At 40.3% G+C, this 22,113-nt stretch overlaps 4 protein-coding genes across 6 annotated transcripts; 1 reads left to right on the forward strand and 3 right to left on the reverse strand.

The window, feature by feature from the left end:
• Nucleotides 1-109: 109 nt before the first annotated feature.
• On the reverse strand, nt 110-1,002 carry LOC141608414 (uncharacterized). Its single transcript, XM_074427770.1, has 2 exons — nt 531-1,002; nt 110-126 (listed from the first exon to the last, which is right to left on the reverse strand). Exons 1-2 carry the CDS (start codon nt 1,000-1,002, stop codon nt 110-112), a joined length of 489 nt encoding a protein of 162 aa, XP_074283871.1.
• Nucleotides 1,003-5,640: 4,638 nt separating this feature from the next.
• LOC141606170 (type I inositol polyphosphate 5-phosphatase 12-like) lies at nt 5,641-13,070 on the forward strand. Of its 2 annotated transcripts, XM_074425200.1 has the most exons (11): nt 5,641-6,644; nt 7,262-7,508; nt 7,780-8,590; nt 8,747-8,871; nt 8,953-9,037; nt 9,615-9,780; nt 9,880-9,917; nt 10,366-10,729; nt 11,118-11,241; nt 11,320-11,680; nt 12,459-13,070. In XM_074425200.1, exons 1-11 carry the CDS (start codon nt 5,939-5,941, stop codon nt 12,786-12,788), a joined length of 3,357 nt encoding a protein of 1,118 aa, XP_074281301.1. In that variant the 5' UTR covers nt 5,641-5,938; the 3' UTR covers nt 12,789-13,070. The 2 variants fall into 2 exon arrangements, with proteins under 2 accessions (XP_074281301.1, XP_074281300.1); XM_074425199.1 differs by having other exon boundaries at nt 5,691-6,644; nt 9,615-9,917.
• Nucleotides 13,071-13,405: 335 nt separating this feature from the next.
• LOC141606171 (ankyrin repeat-containing protein At5g02620) lies at nt 13,406-17,019 on the reverse strand. Of its 2 annotated transcripts, none has more exons than XM_074425202.1 (4): nt 16,771-17,019; nt 15,886-16,442; nt 14,978-15,387; nt 13,406-14,602 (listed from the first exon to the last, which is right to left on the reverse strand). In XM_074425202.1, the coding sequence occupies exons 2-4, from the start codon at nt 16,412-16,414 to the stop codon at nt 13,736-13,738; spliced, it is 1,806 nt and encodes a 601-aa protein (XP_074281303.1). In that variant the 5' UTR covers nt 16,415-16,442; nt 16,771-17,019; the 3' UTR covers nt 13,406-13,735. The 2 variants fall into 2 exon arrangements, with proteins under 2 accessions (XP_074281303.1, XP_074281302.1); XM_074425201.1 differs by having other exon boundaries at nt 15,886-16,460.
• A 1,337-nt stretch (nt 17,020-18,356) lies between these two features.
• On the reverse strand, nt 18,357-22,113 carry LOC141609284 (polygalacturonase-like). The gene is made up of 4 exons (XM_074428393.1): nt 21,682-22,113; nt 20,551-20,840; nt 19,975-20,206; nt 18,357-18,971 (listed from the first exon to the last, which is right to left on the reverse strand). Exons 1-4 carry the CDS (start codon nt 22,108-22,110, stop codon nt 18,753-18,755), a joined length of 1,170 nt encoding a protein of 389 aa, XP_074284494.1. The 5' UTR covers nt 22,111-22,113; the 3' UTR covers nt 18,357-18,752.

Raw genomic sequence — 22,113 nt, forward strand, 5'->3', positions numbered from 1 at the left:
CACAAGAATTACTGATCTGTATTTATTTAAACTTGTGTATTATTGTCAAATGAGATGTACTCTGTATATAACAGAAATTACAATATTAAAACTCGGACTCATTGAATATTTACTTGTACTCCTTACCTGTCATAGCACACAAGATAGTCACGATAGTTAACATTGTACTAGTCATAACTATGATATCAATGATTTATGTTAGAACCAGGTTTCGCCGTTTCGAGTGTAAAAATTTCAAGAAGTACGAACTAGTAATAAAATAAAGTGTACAAAATAAAATGTCGAATCTTAACCAAAAGAACTCAAATATTTCACTCTTTGATAGTGGACAGCGGTTGCGCGCCCTTGCTAGTTCCTTAGTTATACTCACAGGCTTTTTTAACAGGGGTAGTTCTTGGTTGTTAAGACTATTTCTTTTTTTTTTTTTTTTTTTTGAAAGGAGACCCGAAGGCTCTACTGCATTAATAATAAATCCGAACAAACAGCATCGTTCGCGATCAAAGGCAGACCCTCTGACTACATAAACTTACCAACTACTCTAGGAAACGGATGAGCTAACGCATGAGCCACTCCATTATTCAAGCGACTCGTGAAAGACCATACAACAGAATTAAAAGAAAAACGTAAAGAACTAATGTCATCTAAAACTAAATCAAAAATACTTCTGCCCGAACGAGATTTCCGCAAAGCTTCAATAACTTGTAAACAATCACTTTCAACGACAATATTCTCGTGACCTCTCCAACGTGCTTCCTTGATCCCTTCCAAGACCGCCACCGCCTCCGCAATGTGACTCTCCCACAGCTGCTCCAAAACATGCGTCGCTCCCCAAAGCACCCGACCCCTCCCGTCCCTGCAAACCATTCCCAGATTCACACCCACCCCTTCTTGAACAACCGCATCCACATTGATTTTCACATACCCCTCCGTAGGTGCCACCCAACCTCTCCGAGTACTCTCCCTCCTCCCTCCTCCTTCCTCCTTCCTCCTCCCGGGTACCATGCCGCACATATCCACCGCCCTCTATCTCCTCCATGACTCCTCTTACCCGCTTCACCACGCTACATGGATCCACCTCCCGAGCCTCGAAAATAACTTTGTTGCGATGATCCCATAATGCCCAACATCTCACCATAAACCATCCACATTCCCGCCCCCCAAACTCCTTCCATCTCGCCTCAATCCAATCCCTCACGCTCCCCTCACCCACATCCACCTCTTCCCCTGCCAAGCCGAGCCCCTCCCAAACCCTTTGAGCCACCCCACAGTCTCGGAAAATATGTAAACTCGACTCAAAACAAGAATTGCAAAAGGAACAGAAAGAAGACTCATCTCGAACTCGAGTGGCGATGTTTGCTCTTGTTGCTAAAGCTTCGCTGCACAGTTGCCAAAAGAAAAGCTTCACTCGAGGCCAAACCGGGATTTTCCAGAGCCTAGTCTATAGCCATTTCTCCCTCTCCCAATTCAACGCTCCCCCGCCTCCACAAAATCACATCCTCCCGCTAGCAGTCGATAGGCCGACGTGACAGAGAACATCCCGTCCTTCTCCGCGCTCCAAAACCAATCGTCAGTAATGACATTCTCGCTAAGACGAATATTCTTAATCCTAGCTCCTTCAAACCCCAAGAAGAAACTGTCAATCAGCTGCCCATTCCAAGACTTACCACCGTCACTAAGCAAATCCGCGACCCTCATACCATCGTGCCCCGGGGGTTGAAGTGTAATGACTCTCCCCATTTGATTCGACATAACCCATGCATCGCCCCACACACGGGTAGATAACTCATCCCCTATACGCCTTCTCAGACCCAAGCCGAGCACCCCTTTGGCCTCACAGATACCCCTCCAAGTATAGGTAGGGTGATTACCAATATTTGACGACAAAAAATCACCATTCGGGTAATATCTAGCCTTCATAACACGAGCCCATAAACTCTCTGTCTCCGTCGTGAGTCGCCACGCTTGTTTACTCAGCAAAGCAAGATTAAACAGCTTAAAATCACGGAAGCCCATCTCACCCATACCCTTAGGCTGACAAAGCTTGTTCCACGCAACCCAAGAAATGCCCCTCTTCCCCTCTTCATGCCCCCACCAAAACCTCGACATCATACCTCGAAGTTCCTCACAAAAGTTGACGGGAATTTTAAAAATACTCATAACATAGGTAGGGAGTGAATTGGCAACAGCCTTTAAAAGAACCTCCTTACCAGCCCTAGACAAGATTTTTCCACGCCAACCTTCCAACCTTTTGCTCAGCTTGTCCCGCAGGATATTAGTAAGCACTTTCTTAGAACGTCCCACCACCGTAGGTAGCCCCAAATATCGCTCTTGCTCCTCGACCTCAATAATACCCAACCGTGTCGCCAGGTTACTCCGCTTCGTTAATGGCACAACCTTGCTAAAAGAGACGGTAGTCTTATCAAGATTTACCAGCTGCCCAGAAGCATATTCATATCGTCGCAAAATATCACTCACAGCTGCAGCTTCCTCCTCCGTGGCTCTAGTAAAGAAAATACTATCGTCTGCGAAAAATAAATGGGAAATCTCTGGTGCCCCAGCCGAAACCCGGACCCCATGAAGAACGCCATCAGCCACCGCTCTACGCATCAAGTCAGACAAAACTTCCGCACACAGAATGAACAAATAAGGGGAGAGAGGATCGCCCTGTCGTAACCCCCTAGTTGGCCGAAAGGTACGGGACGGGTTCCCATTGATCAACACAGAGAAAGAGACCGAGGTCACACATGCCATAACCCGATCAACCCAATTTCTTTCAAAACCCATAACGCATAAGACCCTATAAAGGAACCGCCACTCAACTCTGTCATATGCTTTAGCCATATCCAATTTGATCGTCATATTACCCTCCACCTGTCTCGAGCTCTTCATGGCATGAAAAACTTCAAAAGCTATAAGAACATTGTCTGAAATAGATCTCCCAGGCGTAAAAGCCCCTTGATTTTCCGAGACAATGTCCCCCAAAAACTGCTTCAGACGATTCGCAAGGACCTTCAAGACTAACTTGTACACCACATTGCAAAGACTAATCGGTCGAAAGTCCCGGATTTTATCCGGGGCTTTTTTCTTAGGGATAAGAACAATATTTGTTTTATTAATGTCCCTCGGAGACCGCTCACCTCGAAGAATAGCAAGAACAGCTCGCACCACTTCCGGACCAACCATACCCCAATAAGTTTGATAGAATAAACCATTCATACCATCCGGACCCGGCGCCTTTAAAGGATGCATTTGGTTCAACGCCTCAAGCACCTTCTCCTCTCCGTATTCTCGCTGCAGGCCATCATTCATTTCCCCAGAAACACGACCCCCAATCCCCGCCAAGACATCGTCGAAATTGGTAGGATTCGAAGATGTAAAGAGTCCTTGAAAATAGTCCAGAGCCACATTTGTCACTTCCTCGGTACCCAACCTCTCGGCCCCATCATCGTCAATTAGCTTTGCAATAAAAAATTTCCTCTTCCGCTCCCCAGCTCGAGTATGAAAAAATTTGGTATTCCGATCCCCATCCTTAAGCCACAGCGCCCTTGACCTTTGTCTCCAATATTGTTCTTCTTGACGACGAAGAGCGGAGATTTTCGCAACCAATTGTCTTCTTTGCTGTACATTATCTTCAGATCGATCCCCTTCATTGAAACGTGCCAGCTGCTTTCTCTTCTTCTCTATCTCTCTACCTATCTTGTTGATATTAAGCTTCTGCCACCCTCTTAACTCACGCGCACACTCATCGAGGACCGCCACCAAATCACCTAATTCCCCTCGCCACACCTCTCTCTACGGCATCCTCACTCCCTTCCTCTCCAACCCAAATTTGTTCAAAACGGAATGGTCTCATCCTAGTCACCTCCAAATCCTTCGCATTCAAACAAAGCTTGATCGGGGCATGATCCGACCACTCACGATCCAGGTAGAAGAGACGAGCATGAGGAAAGAAATCGAGCCAATGAGGCGTGCAAAGGGCTCTGTCTAACATACATTGTCTATTAGCTTCTCCTGCTTGTCCATTATCAAAAGAAAAATTATACCCAACCCAAGGAACATCTCGAAGATGACAGTCATCAACAGCTGATCTGAAATTATTCATCTGCCATTGAGGTCGACTACCCCCTTTCATCTCAGTAGAAAACAGGATCTCATTATAATCACCCATACAAACCCACGGCAAAGTCGACTGCCCCTTAAGCAGCCGGAGCAACTCCCAAGATAAGTGACGGTCTGAAACCGCCGGCCATCCATAAAACCCCGTAAGCCTCCACTCCTTCCCATCATGACGGACCGTAAAATCCATATGGTGAACGGAAGCGGACATGAAACGACAATCAATATCCTTCTGCCACAACATAGCAAGACCACCAGACCTCCCCATACTATCCACCTTCATCCCGAAATATCCCTCCAATCTCTCCCTCACCCTCCTCATATCACGACCACAGAGTTTGGTCTCGCAAAGAAACAATATGGCCGGGGCTTCCCTTCGTATCAGGGCACGAAGGGCACTAACCGTGTTGGGGTTGCCCAAGCCCCGACAGTTGATACTTAGGATATTCATTGGGCCCGACGGGGTTGAACTCCGTCAACCTCCGCCTCGGGTATTAAGACGCCCCGGTCAGCACCGCGTTTGAGCTTCTTTTGCCCACTCCCACAACTGTGATCATTCCTTCCCTTTTTTCCCGAATCATTTACATTCATTTTCGGGTCAAAGGTATGTCGTGCCCCCGTACTCTCAATAATCTGCCTCGTCATTCTTGTCCATTTCCCCCCTGTCCTCCTGATAGCCCCTCATGTTCTCCTCTCAACTCCCCTGCCTGCAATCCCAACTCCCCCGCACTCTCCCCCCTTTATCTACTTCCATATTTTGTTGTAAGTGCACATCAGAGTCTCCACTGTTCTGTAAACCCTCTCAAACCCCTGCTAGCTGCTTATGCATCACCCCCGAGCCTAAAACCACTTCTCGGTCAAAATCAACAGAACCAGCCGCCATCTGAACCTGTCCCCCACCCCTATGTGCCTGTTTTACAGCAGCCCCTCCATCCCCTACGCCGTATTTATCCTTTCCCCCTGCTCGGTCTTCCTCCTCAACGCTTACACTTTTCTTCGTGCGAAGATTAATGGCAATAGCTTGCAGCTTTTCAATCATATTTGATATAGTCTCCTCAGATTCTTGGGCATTAACAGCGTCAAATGTCGAATTTAGATTTCGAGCAGCCTTCCCCGGTCCATCCTTCACGGTTTTAACAACTTTCCAAGCTTTTCAATCATATTTGATATAGTCTCCTCAGACGACATATCCATGTTATTTCTAAATATCCATGCTATTTCTTAGTTAAAGGTCATTGATTCAATACTTGTATTGAACAATTTTAATTTAATATTATATCACCATACATTTTTTTCCAACTAAACAATATCTCGATATATTTATTGTTAGAAAATTTTACGCACCCCGTCTTTTTTTCCTCTGACTTCATAGTAAAATCGAGCGGTATTTCTCCGTGTCAATCATTTATTTACCTTTAATTAAATCACTACTCACAAAAAAAGATAAATAAATAATTTAACACGAAAAAAACCGTAATTATCATTACGATATAATTTAATATTTATATTTATATTCCCTTTTTTATCCACGGAACAAAACGGAAGAAAAATAGAATGAATATCGTCATCTTCACACAACAATCATTCTCTTGATTCCTTGTCATTGTTTCGTCTAGATAGTTGACAACACAAAAAATAATCAAGTCCGTTAACATTCTTAACAACCCCTCCCTTCCCGCTTCTCCACTCCTTTTCCCCCTTCCTTTTTTTCCCTTCCTCCCTTTGTCAACTCACACAATTCCCCCAAATCCAAAATTCGACTAATTCTCCTGTAAAACCGTCTTATAATAATAAACAAAACCCGACTCCAACCCCAACTCCAATGGGAGACGACTACGACGACGAAAACAGAGACACCCTCCCTTCCCCCACCTCTCACCAACCTCCCACCCGTAAAGCCTACTCTCTCCGTCACGACACCGTCACCGCCACCGCTCACAACCGTCAACGTAACCACAGCCTCAACGATGCCGACCTTCCTAACCTCCGCTATGATCACTCCATCTCCCTCCCAATCCTCGCCTCCGGGGATCACGACCCCCTCGCAATGCCGGAATTCACCGCGAGTGGCGGAACCGGGATGTTCAAACCTCCGACCCGGGCCGCGGTTCACCCGACCCGGCCGCCGGCGTTGGAGCTCCGGCCTCACCCGCTCCGGGAGACTCAGGTCGGGAAGTTTCTGAGAACGATCGGGTGTACGGATACTCAGTTGTGGGCCGGGCAGGAGAATGGGGTGAGGTTTTGGATGTTTAAGGATGCGTATAAGCCTGGGTCGGGTTATTCGGGTCGGGTTAGGAGAGGGGATGAGGATACGGCACCGTTTTATGAGTCGGCTAATACGTCGCCGACTTGTTGTTTGGTGGTTGACCATGGGAATAGGTTGGTGTGGACTGGTCATAAGGATGGGAGGATTAGGTGTTGGAAGATGGATCAGTGTACGGATGAGGATAATACGGCGGCGTTTCGAGATTGTCTTGCTTGGGTTGCTCATAAGGGGCCTGTTCTTTCTTTGGCGATTTCTTGTTATGGTACATTTCTGTTATTTATGGTAGAAATTAGAATGTAGGAGTATTTGATTTTGTTATGGTTTATTATAATGTTTAGCTGAAATTCGGAATTTTGATGAAAATCTGAAATTGATTAGGTTTTCTCGTCTTTGTAATTTTGTAAAATCAACTCGTTTATATGCTCATAAATCTATTTTGGTCGATTTTCTGATATTTTGTATGGATAAGGATCCAGTTCATGGTAATAGCCTGCAAATTACGCATATTGGATTATCTTCTAGGGTGATAGGCTGACTTGAATGGCATAACATTAAAGTTATTCCGCGTTTTAATCACTAGAAAACCCAGTTGGGCTTGTGTTTTTCAAGTTTCGGATTTTGATGATGAAGAATGGCTGGGTGATAAGTACAGTATGGGACTATGGGCTGTTAATGAAATAAATGTAAAAGAACCTGATTGGAAGTGGTCAGCTTTTGTTTCCAAGTTTATTTAGATACTTGATGACTGGTTTCTCATTGTTATTTACTGCTATTTTTGTTCGGTAAATGATTATTGAAGTGTCTGAACAAGTTGTTCTTTTCATTACATACGCGACATTATATGAGCATTTTGACCTTGGTTTTGCTGATTTATTATAGGTGACATATGGTCTGGCGGAGAAGGTGGTGTGATCAAGATATGGCCATGGGAGGCAATAGAGAAATCACTATCCGTGGAGGAAAAGCACATGGCGTCACTCTTAGTGGAAAGAGCCAACATTGACTTGAGGAGCCAGGTTACTGTAAACGGTGTCTGCAACTTATCTTCTTCAGATGTTAAGATCATACTATCTGATCATGCAAGAGCCAGGGTGTGGTGTGCGGCTTCCCACTCGTTCTCATTGTGGTACATTTCTCCCCGGCCCTCCTTACTTAGCATGATGCTGAATTTCTTGATTGCCTTATTTATTAAACTCAGAATTTTTTTGAGGAATTAACAAAGAGTATGATATTAGATATGCGCAGTACTGAAAATTTGAAACTCGTTACCAGCCGGTGGCAGTGTGGCACCCTATCAGCTTTGGTTTAAATCCCATCCATATAGTCTGTGCCAAGATTTAGAACTTATCAAATTGTCCTGACATGTTCTTACTTAGAATGATGGTTATTTTCTGCAGGGATGCTCGTTCCAAGGAACTCATAAAAGTATTTAATATTGATGGCCACATTGAAACTCGTGCTGAGATGCCAGTACCACAGGATCAGCATCAAGCAGAGCCGGATGAGATGAAAGTAAAATTTGTCTCTAGTTCAAAGAAAGAAAAATCTCATGGGTTTCTGCAGAGATCACGCAATGCTCTAATAGGTGCAGCAGATGCTGTACGCCGAGCAGCTTCAAGGGGAGGAGCCTTTAATGAGGATAGCAAGAAAACGGAGGCAATGGTATTAACTCCAGATGGAACAGTGTGGAGTGGATGCTCAAATGGCTTACTTGTGCAATGGGATTCAAATGGAAATCGCGGGCAAGAGTTTCACCATCATCCTACTGCGGTTCTGTGCTTTTGCACCCATGGTTCACGATTATGGGTCGGATATGCTAGTGGTGTAGTGCAATTATTGGACCTTAATGGGAATGTTATTTCGGGATGGGTAGCTCATAGTAGTCCAGTCATAAAGATGGCGATCGGTGGAGGTTATGTATTTAGCATGGCTATTCATGGAGGTATTCGTGGATGGCGCCTCTCGTCTCCTGGTCCAATTGACAATATAATACGAGCAGGGTTGTCGGCTAAAGAATTGTTGTATACCAGAAATGAAAGTGTGAAGATTTTAGTAGGGACTTGGAATGTAGGTCAAGGAAAACCTAATCCAGAAGGACTTAAAACATGGCTCGGATCTGCAGTATCAGATGTTGATATTGTTGTGGTTGGATTGCAAGAAGTGGAGATGGGAGCTGGTTTCCTTGCAATGTCAGCAGCCAAAGAGACTGTAAGATTGTTTCATTCCCTGTCGCTTGTCCACATTGCTGTTAATGCTTTCTTTTTATTCTGAGTTCTGATTTACAGAAGCTTTTGGTCGGAACTATATTTTGGAGATTAGCTAGATGCATCTTCAAATTCATTCTTAACGGTCTTGTATGTACAGGTAGGACTAGAAGGTAGTGCCATTGGGCAAATTTGGCAAGATGCTATTGGCAAGGTTTTAGAGGAAGGTCCAATTTTCGAACGTGTAGGTTCACGACAGCTCGCAGGCTTGCTTATAGCAATCTGGTAATCTCATGTCCTCCCCAATTTGATTTGACCTTCTTGAACCATTGCGTTATAATGATCTCCATTTTCGCTTTGTTGCAGGGTAAGAAAAAATTTGAGAATGCACGTTGGAGATCTTGATGTTGCAGCCGTTGCTTGTGGTCTCGGCCGAACAATCGGTAACAAGGTTTCAACACATCTCATTGTTGCTTTTTACCAAATACTACCGTTCATTTGAACCACTTAAGGGTAGCTTGTATGAAACATAATATTTGCTGGCTAAGTGCGCTAAAAACAAAAAAGAAAATGATGGTGTTGAAGGAAACTAGGGAAGCTAAGGAGTTGTGGTGAAGGGAACTTGGAAAGATAAGGCTAGCTTGTATAGAACGTAATCTTAACGGTCACAGATAGGGTGGATCCTTAGTCCTTACCCGAAATTTGCTAAAGTACCTCCGTTGGACACACATACCCTTGTTGGGATAACTTTTGACTTTTCTTGTAGGTGCTAACCCGAGTCCCAACTCTGCAAATCCCGTACAACACTATCTGTGTGGCCAACTAGATTAGCCTCTGCCCCTAGACTCGTGTATACTTCCAAGTTCCAACTACGTTGATGAGAAATTAATGCTTAAGCAACTAATTTAATAGTTGCGAACTTGCCATTTAAAATCTTGTTTTCCAAATTAACAAAATACTGAATCTAGAAGGTCTATTTCACACTGTTGAAGTGTTGATCTGATGAATTGCTAAAACTAATTCTGCAGGGAGGTGTAGGCTTAAGACTGAGAGTCCATGATAGAATCATTTGTTTTGTGAACTGTCATTTAGCTGCACATTTGGAGGCAGTTAATCGAAGAAATGCAGATTTTAATCACATATACCGGACAATGGTCTTTTCTAGGCAATCTCACTTGCTGAATGTCGCTGCTGGTATGCGATGTCTGCTTCTGTATTGCTCTCTTGCCTTGTGCGTATATTTATTTTGGCTGCTTTATTCTTCTGGCTTCCCATTGCTCCTATCTCTTGCAGCTGGATCAGCTTCTGCCTCCCAAGTCCTTCGTGCAAATGTATGTGATTTGATCTGCTCTTACTAGGTCCTTATTTTCGAACATATTTTTTAAATGCTTTAAAATAAACATATTATCGAAAATGGGTTCATGCCGTTCATCCATCAATCCATGTAGCTCTGATTAATTTTTGTCGGTCTAGACCGACTTTTTTCATAAATAGCTTAATATAGCGGTGGAGCACACAAATTGTTCTCCCTACTTTTAGCTAAAATGTTTGTTTCTGCAGCATCGTCTATGAGCAAATCAAGGAATATACTTTTCAATTTGGATAAAAAAACCAAAATTATTTGAAGTGTGAACCCATTTCTGGTATTTAATTTTCTCGCGTTCCCCTGCCTATTTTGATAAGCCCATTTTGATAATTAGTTTATCTTAAAACATAAAAACCATTACTTATTTCCTTTATATCTAAATGAGACAAAGCCTGTCACTGCCAATCTTGTAGGTTGCTAGTGCGAACTCTGAGCAGGGAAGAGCTGATCTATCTGATCAGAGAAGAACTGATCAATCTGATCAGAGAAGAACTGATCAATCTGATCAGAGAAGAACTGATCTATCTGATCAGAGAAGAACTGATTTATCTGAATCAGACATGGTTGTATTTTTGGGTGATTTTAATTATCGTCTCTTTGGAATATCTTATGACGAAGCAAGAGATCTTGTTTCCCAACGAAGTTTCGACTGGCTTAGAGAAAAAGATCAGCTAAGAGCGGAAATGAGATCCGGTAAAGTTTTCCAAGGAATGCGTGAGGCTGTCATTAAGTTTCCTCCTACATATAAATTTGAAAAACATGCAAAAGGTTTAGGAGGTAATTTCATTCTTCTGTCTGTTTCTCCACTTGCTTTCTGAAACAAAAGGCTACTCGATACATTTCATTTCTCATAAATCATAATAGGTCATATATCCAGTTTTCTTTTGAACCCGCCACATTTTATTCCATGCCTTTCTTACCTGTGTAAGGTGGAAAAAATTATCTTAGTTTTGTATGAGATTCTAGTGTTTTACCTACCTTTGAAGTGAGCCGGAGATAGTTACCCCTCAGATTTTTTTCTGAATGCAATTACCTGAAATTATATTTGCTGAAGGGAAGTAGTTGTATTTGACCCTCAGAAATTTAACCTAGTAAAGTCATCTTCAGCGTGATTGATTCCAAAATTCTGAACCTTACTCGCAGCTGCATTCTATATCTTTTGCAGGCTATGACTCAGGAGAAAAGAAGCGAATTCCAGCTTGGTGTGACAGGGTTATATATCGTGATTGTCGATCAGACCCAATGTCTGAGTGCAGTTTAAACTGCCCTGTTCTCAGCTCAATCCAAATGTGTGTTAAAAGACTGTTCTTTAATTAAAACAGAATGAAGTTATACCTGTTTCATAACAGTCTTTATCATTTTAACAGGTATGAAGCTTGCTTGGATGTTACAGACAGTGACCACAAACCTGTGCGGTGTAAATTCAGTGTTGATTTAGCTCGAGTAGATAGATCAGTTAGGAGGGAAGAGTTCGGAGACATTATGAACAGTAGCAAAGAAGTGAAAAATTTGCTCAAGGGATTCTCTGAGGTACCAGAAATATCAATTAGCTCAGATAGTATAGTTCTCCAAAACCAGGAGACCTGCAGTCTCCATATCAGTAACAAGAGCAATAGTGACAAAGCAGCATTTCGTATTATATGTGAAGGTCAGTATCCTGTCTATGATGATGGGAAAGCATCTGAAATTCGACATAAAGCTTCCTTCGGCTTTCCTACCTGGCTTGAGGTATTACTTCCGGCTCTACCAATGTTCTTTTAGTCGTAGAGTTTCAGTCATTTACATGAGATTTTTCGTGTTGCCCGTAAGGCTCCTGTCTAGATGTGGCGATCGGGTGAGTCAGGTTGGTTTCAAGGTCAAAGCTAATTGGGTCACATACCCACACCGGGTTTTGGTTTGTTTGGCCTAGTCGGGTTCGATTTGGGTCATTGTTGGGTCAACTGATATCATATCAGCCATTTATCTGCTTATTTTAAAGTCCCCGCAAATCTACAAAGGAATGCCAACAGCAGAGTGGATAAATTTATATTAGGGGTATCATGTTTTTAAGTTTTAATTATTTAGTTAAATGTAGAATGGACCTCATGTAGGTAACTTTTAAGCTAATTTTTTTTATCCTGTCATCAATCAACATGGGTCATTGGTAAGTCCCATCGGGTCGGTTTCCATTCTTGTCTGGATGGGAGAAACAAGGTTGTACCTGGTTATCAGTTTATCTTGGGTCTGTTCCAGATGGGTTCGTTCAATAATTGTTTAGGTTCTATCAGGTCAGGTTTTAAGTGGCTTGGGATAGATCTGTCGGGTGTGACGGTTTTGCCAGCTCTACCCTCATCTATGTCAATGTAAGGAGGGTCGGATGTACACGCAATCTTACCCAGTTCCAAAACACAGAAAATCTGAGTTTGGAATTCGGATGAACAATTAATGAACATTGCATCTAGAGTTACATTGATTGACGGGCGCTTCACAAAGAGGGCTATAAAATGTACTTGCACATTTGATGCAGGTGACGCCAGCCTGTGGGATAATCAATCCGGAAAAGAGCATAGAAGTAATGGTGCGGCATACAGAATCCCATACACTGGGAGATCTAGTGGAAGGCGTTCCCCAAAACTGGTGGTCCGAAGACACCAGGGACAAGGCTGTGATATTAGGAGTTCAAGTTCTTGGGACTCAGTCGATGGAGACTCGAAAACTTCAAGTGCATGTCCGTCATTGTTACTCATCGAAGAAGCTTCATACCGAGTCAAGAACAAGTATATCCAGGAAGCCAAATCATGGAAGTCAGCACCGGTCAGACAGTCATTACAACTCTGATTCTGTTCATCGCAAATAACACCTGCTTATTATTGATGGTGTTACAAATTGGAACTGTCGAGAGTCTTCCTTTCGCCGTTGAGTTAATACACAGTGTAATCATAACATCAGTCTGTAACTCTGTAAATACATGAAGGAGCTGATTAACTCTTCCTCTTGTATTAGTTTCTAGCCTATAGGGTGACTAGCTTGACATATTCATTCAAATTCTTTTTTCTCCCAGAGTATGTATGAGAGATGAGGATCCAACTGTTTTAAGTCTATATGAGAGTAGAAACAGACGGATGAAAAATTTCCGAAATCTGCATGTCTTGATTCTGACGTAATCGACATTAAGTTTGCATGCTACAGCTAATAGTTATGTTCGGTGCACGCATTCTCTTGAATTTGGTTGCTGAATTTTTCATTGAAATGGTGAAGAGCCTGTACATTCCCGATGTAACTTTCAATTTGAAAATTATGTGCGAACAACTTTTAATGTTGATTAAGCTTCTTATAAAGGGAGAGGCCTTACTTCCTGAGATCAGCTGCAGTAAAGCCGCACAAGGATTGCAGGAACCAAATCGGTGGTTAGAGCGAGGTAGGATAAGCAACCCACCTCGTTTCCTATGAGCAAGAATGCAAGACACTGAAATGTTGCAAGCGTTAACTACTGACAGCGAAAATTCTTCAAAAAAGGATGACTGCAAGGTGGTTCACTTGCATTACCAATTACAGTATATTACATTCTAAAATACTGATCAGCTGTTAACCTGACTAATTAATTATTCATGCCAGGCAACTGTTATAGATCAGAGCTCTACATAAGACAAACCAGCTTTTTACATAAAACCCGAGAAATGGTCCTTTCCAGGCTTACAGAGTTACAGGGAGTGCCAGGCACCCATAAAAATACAATATGTATATTATACAATAACAGCAGATGCAGGATCTTAAATTCCCTTTTTTTCAACTTATGTTGAGTCATCAAAGTACATACATCCTCTTATATTCAGTGCTTATGTACTCCGGATCCGATACATCAACAACTGACATAGAATGGGAGAGGGACTTGCTCTCAGATCTTTTTATTCTTCTTGATTTCGAGTCTTCCAACCGATGCCTAACCACACAATAGCACATTGAACCGATAGTCGGGATCATTATCACGGCCCCAATGACCGTTGCCCAAATGGCTAACCACCTTCCTTGTCGACCCACCACCACGTACGAAAGAGCGATGAAGGCAACTGAGATACAAAGGCAAGCCATCCACATGAGTTTGTTTATGACAAACATGAGCTGCTTTTTTGCTTTCTGCTCTATCACAACTACAGATGTCTGAACTACCACCACGGCTAGGGAGATGAATAACGATACACTGTCAAACACAAAAAAAATGATAAATGCAGCCGAATTTGCGATTTCGGCTTGCCCAAGAGTAGCGCCTTTTTGTGCTTGATCCACATATTGGCCAGGCACTTGGAAAATAGCTGCGAAAGCAACAGTGGCTATTAGAACGGCAACAACTGTAGCCGAATTAATCGCATTGTTCAGGCCATTTTTATGGAGCTTCTTGACTTTCTTTGCAATCCTTTGAACTCTCACGTCGGTTTGATGTGTTTGCTGCAGCTGGCTTTTGATGTTATGTTTGATATCGCTAACACTCTGCTTAAGTTGTTTTTCGGTGCTGGGAGGCTTTCCAAGTTCTTTGGAACTGAGGGCTCCAGCCTCTTTTAATAAAGCAGCAAGCTCTGGAGGTCCGATTTTCTCAGAAATATCAAAGGCAGTCTCACCTGCTTTATTGATGGCATTGCAGTTTATGCCCTCTATAGACAGAAGGCATCTGGCAATCTGCAGGTTTTAGAAAGGAAATCAGTTTTACCGAACAACTTTCTAGAAAGGGCACTAGGAAGACATCGGGAAAGTTGGACAAGAGGCGTTGCAAGACTTGCAACCCGAAGGAAGATGTGAAAGTGGACATTAACAGAACCATATTGCATTTCATTGCAACTATCTACTGTTTAAGTGAATTCAAAGAAATTAGCTGCTCACATTTATTAAGAGATGATACTTATGATTGGAGTTCAAACCTGGTCAGCATCAGGTCATTGTGGCGCACCAAAAGAACCCGAGTATATAAGCGTGCTATGTGCACATGGTCATGGTTGTAATCTCATGATTGAATTAGGAAATAGAGTGTGTCGTATAAAAAAATGAGAATATGACCTGAGTACGGCTCTTCTTTGCTGCGATATGCAATGCTGTATTTCCCTTGTTATCTTCCAGACTCAAAATTGACGGATCAGGTTTAAGCAGTTCAATAACGATGTCTTGATTTTGGCCTTTAACGGCCATGTGCAGTGCAACTTGACCCTTTCTATCAGTTCTAAAGCCGATACTTGGATCCTTTTGTAATAAGGCCTTAACAACTTCTAAATGTCCCATTCTTGCCGCAGAATGAAGGGCGGTCTTACCATTATTTCTGGCTATCTTAGCAAGGTTTGAGTCAGTTTCTAGGAGGAGATTAACAACGTCAATGTTGCCTTGAGTAGCAGCAGTATGAAGCGCAGTTGTGTTAGATGGATCAGTAGTCATTGCCAAGTTAGGGAAAGTGCGGAGAAGTTCCTTCAGCACCTCTGCATTATAAATAAAAATGCAATACTTTAACCCAGAGAAAACTAACTGTATACACTGCAGTGACGCAAAGCTAGCCAATGAAAGCAGTCACACCAGCTTTAGTTCTAAAATTTACAACTACAGCTAAAAGAACCAACAAGCGGGTATCAGCAACCTTAGCCTTCCTACAAACAAAAATGTTTTGCAGCTTAAATTTTGTGAATTAAAGTTTTCTGTTTGCCCCAATACCTCAATAGTTCCTTCAATAAAATTACTCTTATCGCCGTGTTTAAAAACAAGAAAAATTCTTTCTGGATAACCCACAATGGAAAGTGCATCCTGAAATGCATCGATATTTACTACTCGTACTTCACAATACAAAAAGCTAGAGATTTTAGCGAGCCATTATTCCATCACATTCCAAAGCCGAAAAATAGTGAGTCTTCAGGCCGATCGGAAAACTGAAACTAATACAACTATACAATCATAAGAAGAAATGCCAAGATAGTATTTCTTACCAACATGACCTTGTCTTGCAGCAATGTGAAAAGTATCAATGCCACTTCTTGCCTTAATTGACGCCGTGTCCAAGTCCAAATAAGTCAAGAACTCGGCTACTACCAAAGCATGCCCATTCTCAGCAGCAACAAACAAAGGAGTTTCCCCTTCCTGATTTTGCATACAAAGCAAATTCCTACAAGCACCGCTATCACAATTCTGAAGAATATCCTTGATTTTGCTCAGATGACCAGCTCTAGCAAACAAATGTAGGGGTGTATCACCCCGCTTCCCCGGGGATTCCCTACTTCTTCTCCTCTCACTACCACCTATGCTAAATTGCCTCTCCATTACCAAATGCAAATTCTTCTGTTTGTCTAATAACCCTCGTACCCCACCTCGAAAACTCCCAAGTTTTTCCATTGTTTTGCTAGAACTCTCAATCTTATCCACCCCATTTCGGAAACTAACTTGCTTCTCTATAACCTTTCGAAAACTCGATTGTTTTTCCATTGTTTTCCCTCCATTGATTCCCACTTTCTCTTCCATGATCAAACTCAAATCTTGTTTATCCAATCTGAAAACAACCCAATTCCTGAATTCCAACTTTATATCAGCTTTAAAAATACCCAATTTAAGATCAAATTTCTCATCTTTTTCAAATTTGAAAACTACCCAATTCAGAAATCAACACCCTAAACACTTGCACTAATCATGACAATAACAAAAACCTAAAATTTGGCAAAACCCACATACAAAATTCTCTAAAGATTACAACTTTAATAAATTCTAGTCAAAACTATTAAATTATTGATAACTATCAGATAATCAAATAATAAATTAAGCAATATGAACCACAAAATACCAGTCAAACTAAAAAGAAAAACCAGTTCAACAGTTCATACCTGCTGCTATTTGGACCTGAAAATTTGAGGTTTTGAAGAAACACAATCGATTAAATTGGGAAAAAAAGGGTGAAGAACATGATGAATTATGCAGAAATGATGAATTTTGGGGGAAAATAATCAGTGATTGGAAGAAGAGGTGACATCAGTTTTGGAGGCTACTACTGTTGGCTACTTGTCTGCACATGTTTTTTTTCTTTGCTGTTTTTAATTGGATTCCGTTATAATGCGCTCTATTTTTAGCAAGGTACTAAAGTTTACTTTAACATGTTCGTATTTACCCTCCAAAATTACAAAATACTTCTTTGGTAAATTAGTAGTCTTGTGAATAGATCGGATAAACTGATTGAACCTCGACTTGAAAAGTATAATTTGAGATTGACGTGAAACACGAGAAAAATTCAACCTAAAAATATCTAAAATGACCAACCGAAAATGACATGCTAATCTGCTATGGCTCGAAATGACCGAAACCAACTAATTTGAAACGAAATCAATTATTTGTGTGATGCTTACTTTTACCCTCCCTCAGGGCAAAACTGTAAATTTAAAAGAGTTAAAGGTGAAGTGCAAGTAAGGATTGTCTACTAATACTGTAACACCCCAAAGTTATTGAGAATATAGTTGTCCCATATCGGGAAATTAAGGGTCTTGTGATATGTTTATAAGGGATTTCACCCACCATTTAGTAACAAGATTTTTGTACTTTTGGGCTTAAGGAGTTGGGTTGTTATAAATATTCTTTGATGGGTTAAGAGACGGTGTCGCGAACCCTTAGCCATGGTTAAGTTGTTCTAAGGAAATAGAATATAAACCACCCACATGTGAGTGTCTCACATTGTTTGAGAAAAAGAGATTGGACTAGTTTATAACCACGGGACTCTACTTTTTTTATAGCCAATTGATTTTAGGATTTGTACTTGTTACAATAAGATGCAGAAATATAAATTCTAGAGGGTCAAAATGTGTAGGCCACCACGCGTACATACAATAATAATAATTTTTTTTGGTTCTGTTTCACCTTTTTGTTAGACTTTTTTTTTCAAATTTTATGTGAAAACAAAATAGCAAGTATAACTAATTTTGAATGAAAATGACATTTTTTTAGCATTATTTCCAAAATAAATTAAAATAAAAACCTCTTAGAGAATAGTGGTTTCGGAAGCTCAATTATAGAGACGAGACGTCGAGATCGTTCGGACTATATGGGTTAGATGTGTTGTAACCTAATCAAGTCATTGGACTAATCCGCATCTGAAAAAGCAAGACCTTATTAAAAATTGAAAAAGTGTTGAAAGCCATTGATAAACCTGTGTGATGGGCTCTGGCCAAAATTAAATTGTGGACTTTTCTGAAGGATTTCAGTCAATGGAATACTCCAAATTTATGATGATCTTAGCTTCTTAATCAACTTTACATTGAAATGAAATGATATGACGATTCTGTAATTAACTTTACTTTGATATGAAATGATATGACGATTTAATTCTCCAAAATGACGATGGGTTTTCAATTTTCCGACTTACACTTCATATTATGAAATGGATCCAACTTTAGAACTATGTAAATAGTACACAAAAACTTGTATGGAGATATTTGTAGTTCATATACATCAATACCAGTACACAATAATACTTTTCCATACATTTAATTTCTTTGAATTTTGTTCCTTCAATTTCCTTAAGTGTTATACAATCATTAGGGACTTTTAACACAAATAACATAAAAGCCCCATAGTTGTCCATCACCTAAAGGACCTTTTGTTTTTACATAAACTACACAACAATACAACATCGGTCTGATTTTGAGTTTTACTACCTAAACTCCGATCTTTTTCTTTTGCCAAACACTACCTAATAAAACCCGTTTTATCTAGTGACTTTGATAGTGTTTGAAACATAAGTTACGGCGAAATTCAGATAGCGCGTAAACAAAAACACCTTTGTCGATCGAATAATTGACGTAAAATATATAAATGAAAATTAAAAACAACTTCGAGGAATAACAGTGCCTTGATGAGTACCATGGGCGTTGCTGCAATAAACTGATGCAGGAGTTTGCTTAAAAGTCAAATTAATATCTTGTACTTTCAAACCTTGACATGGATTACTTGGACTACACACAAATGATAATGCCACTTTTGATGCTGATGTTCCTTTTATATTTCTGTACTTCACATTATTTATCCTCACCCCTGAATTCTGTAACACACCAAAATAATATCGTTAGTTTTAACTTTTTTTTTGTGTGTAAAGGGACTAAGGGAGCGGGGAGCCACATGGACAACCAATGTTAAGCTAACGGGATTTAAACACAGACAATGGTGGAGCCAGGGGGATGGCAGGGGCGCCCGCCGATATTTGAAAATTTCGAAATTTTTAGTTAAAATTTTCGATTTTTTCCGAGATTATTGCCATATAGTATTACCACTTCGTCCCCGCTGATCTAAAATTCTGGGTCCGTTACTGAACACAGATCATAAATACGTCCACTTATAACTTTAGCAGTTAAGCTAGCTGACATCTTTATATTTTCATTAGTGAAAATTGAAAAGCTATGAAGGAGCCACATGGCCTAACTAGTCCATCTTGACAATTTATTTGGCTTTTATTATAACATGAACATGCAATCTAAAAGGTAGAAGTATAAAGCTAGTTTTGTGCAAATTATCTTAAACTTACAATATAATTAATTAGGGTGTTACTCAATTATAGACGATCGACTCTTACTCAATCATATACGGACACAACATGGAAATGACTGTCCTAAGGTTAAGACGGTCTTAATTAAGTGGATTTCTAAAAGAAAGTATAAAATACTAGTATATATTTTTACAAAATTGTTTTTGGATAAAGATAATAGACGTTGTAATTTTGACAAAATATGAATCTTTCTCGTATAAAAAATGTCAATATATAACGTATGTAATAGAACAGGGTTAATTAAATCTCGAGCTTAAATTTGAAACACTTATTAACATCTCTAACTTTTACTTATTAACTACTACCTATGATTTGAAATGTTCTTTTTTGGTGTAAAAGGAGTCACAAGGACAAGTTTGATGATGACAGGGTTCGAACTCAGGTCATGAATATTACCGCTTATAATTTTACCAATTAAGCTAGTTAACATCTGTACCTAAATAAACCTATTGAAATGAGAAGAATAAAAGCTTGATAGTGTTTAAATTAGTAAATTAATTACCTTATTATTGCGAGGGCATTGGAAATTAGGACAATATTTTTGATCAATAATGATAGGATTATAGACATCCTTCATGACCAAATTGCGAAATGTAACACTACGTACGAAACCGGTGCTTGGTCTTTCCCATGTCTTGATTCGAACCCCATTTTGCGTCTTGAAGAATACTACATTCGTCACTGTTATGTTTCTTACTCCGTCTTCTTGTGCATAGTTTCCTAAACTACCAATGCTGCAATAAGAAAAAAGAGTAAATACCCCTACAAGATAAGGACTCGAATTATCATAGTAATTTATTTTTAAGAACCCGAACTTTTGTTTAGTAATTTGATAAAAAGTCATGTGTTCGAATCGTTGGATCTATATTTATATTAATCTCACTAAATATAATTGTGGATAAAAAGTTCATATGTTGGGAATTTCGTCTCAATTTTTATTAGGTTAACTTGAAGTTGACCAAAGTGACAGTGAATTAGAAATTTCAATAAATTATAAAAATGAGCGTTTTATGAAATTAAGTAATGTCAATTCACATGAATTCTCAATTCCTAAAAAAAGAAGCAGAAAACGACATACCTGATACCATGGCCGGGGCCGCAATGAATACGTTGAATCCAGGTATTCCGGGTGCCATCTCCAATGGAAATGCAGTCATCGCCGGTTTTTATAACGCAATTGTATATCGTGATACCGGTTGAGCGCGAAAGGTGAATGCCATCAGTGTTGGGACTTCCACTGGGTGCCCTTATCGTTAGAGACTTAAGGGCAATGTTTTGGCTGTTGCCAACAGAGATGTGCACCCTCTGGCTATTAATTAGTGTTATCCCCCTCAATTCTACGTTGGTGCACCACATGATTGATATTGACTGCCCATATTTCCACGTTATATATAAACCGTTAAGTCGGTTTTGCATAATAATAATTGACATATTGTAAAATAGGAAAATTTACTTAATATTAAAGGTAATTGACAATTTGTTAATCTTAATCTGTTAATTACCAAACACGCACAATAACTAATTCTGCTAATTAAAATATGTTTGTCAACCCTTTTAATCAAATTTCCCATTTGTAATCTACTTGTGTGAAATTAATCCGCTGATTATCAAACAAGGTCGTAACTTAGTTAATATCACTCACTAGCTTTATATTTGCAATCTACTCAATACAAAATGTTGGAGGTGCATCACATTGTTTACCAAGCACTTGATATAAGTTAAAAGTCTTTTTATCTACTAAATTTCACACAATCTTTAAGCCTCTAAGCAACCATCACATACTATTTTTTCATCACTTATTTTTTTTCTTGGAAGTATTTAGAATTACTCATTATTAAACTATCCAATTAATCGAATTTGTCTCATAATATTATAATCGTCATATACGAAGTACGATTTTGTAACATTAATCGAGGTTTCTTTTTACGATCAAACTTAGAATCTCAATTATATATTCACAACAAAAATATGTTTAATCGGCAGATAATAATTAGCTTAGTTGATAAAGTCACGAGAGATGATACTCATGCTCTGAGTTCAAACTTTGTATATGTAATAGAGCATTAGAGCGCCATTATGGGTGCGGTACCGAATAAAACTCAGTAACACCAAGTGACGCTATCTCATTTTCCTATGTCAATTATCGATCACCGTGTTCATACAACAACTCTAACCAACCTCAAGTAACAATAAAATTAAAACCTCATACCTGTTGTGCTCCATTGTAACAGTATGCATTACGTTGCCGGCAAGACCAAAATGCTTTACCCATGCCATCAAATGTACCACCACTTACAGTAAGCCCATTTACCTTATAAAACATTATCCATTCACCCGCCTGGGCCACCACCCGAAAGTCGGGTGGGGGCACAATCGTACCCTTAATAGATATCGTGACTCGACTCCTACATGGACCAGTAAAACGAGTGGGACGAACCACGAACTTCCCTCGTGGGACTGTAATTGTCATGGGCCTTGACGAACTGCAAGCCCATGACCAGGCCTTCTGAAAGGCCTGGGTTGAGTCGGTTCGCCCGTCCGGTTTTGCACCAAAGGACACTACATTTTTAGCTGCATTTTGTTTTATGAAAAAGAACAACAAAACTGAAAGAACTATACAAAGGTTATTGTTAGTCATGTT

The sequence above is a fragment of the Silene latifolia genome, chromosome 10 (assembly GCF_048544455.1).
Source record: "Silene latifolia isolate original U9 population chromosome 10, ASM4854445v1, whole genome shotgun sequence".
NCBI lineage: Eukaryota > Viridiplantae > Streptophyta > Magnoliopsida > Caryophyllales > Caryophyllaceae > Silene > Silene latifolia.

What these genes read in the sequence shown, in the direction of transcription:
- LOC141606171 (XM_074425202.1), bottom strand. Translation starts at nt 16,414, where the DNA reads ATGGAAGAGAAAGTGGGAATCAATGGAGGGAAAACAATGGAAAAACAA. An exon ending in TGCAAGACAAGGTCATGTTG is followed by an intron (nt 15,388 to 15,885) that starts GTAAGAAATACT and finishes TTTATAATGCAG; the next exon opens with AGGTGCTGAAGGAACTTCTC. An exon ending in CAAAGAAGAGCCGTACTCAG is followed by an intron (nt 14,603 to 14,977) that starts GTCATATTCTCA and finishes TAAAACCTGCAG; the next exon opens with ATTGCCAGATGCCTTCTGTC.
- LOC141606170 (XM_074425199.1), top strand. Translation starts at nt 5,939, where the DNA reads ATGGGAGACGACTACGACGACGAAAACAGAGACACCCTCCCTTCCCCC. An exon ending in GGCTTGCTTATAGCAATCTG is followed by an intron (nt 8,872 to 8,952) that starts GTAATCTCATGT and finishes GCTTTGTTGCAG; the next exon opens with GGTAAGAAAAAATTTGAGAA. An exon ending in CCCAAGTCCTTCGTGCAAAT is followed by an intron (nt 9,918 to 10,365) that starts GTATGTGATTTG and finishes CCAATCTTGTAG; the next exon opens with GTTGCTAGTGCGAACTCTGA.
- LOC141608414 (XM_074427770.1), bottom strand. Translation starts at nt 1,002, where the DNA reads ATGGTACCCGGGAGGAGGAAGGAGGAAGGAGGAGGGAGGAGGGAGAGT.
- LOC141609284 (XM_074428393.1), bottom strand. Translation starts at nt 22,110, where the DNA reads ATGACTAACAATAACCTTTGTATAGTTCTTTCAGTTTTGTTGTTCTTT. An exon ending in GTTACAATGGAGCACAACAG is followed by an intron (nt 20,841 to 21,681) that starts GTATGAGGTTTT and finishes AAATATGGGCAG; the next exon opens with TCAATATCAATCATGTGGTG. An exon ending in AATGCCCTCGCAATAATAAG is followed by an intron (nt 18,972 to 19,974) that starts GTAATTAATTTA and finishes GGTGTGTTACAG; the next exon opens with AATTCAGGGGTGAGGATAAA.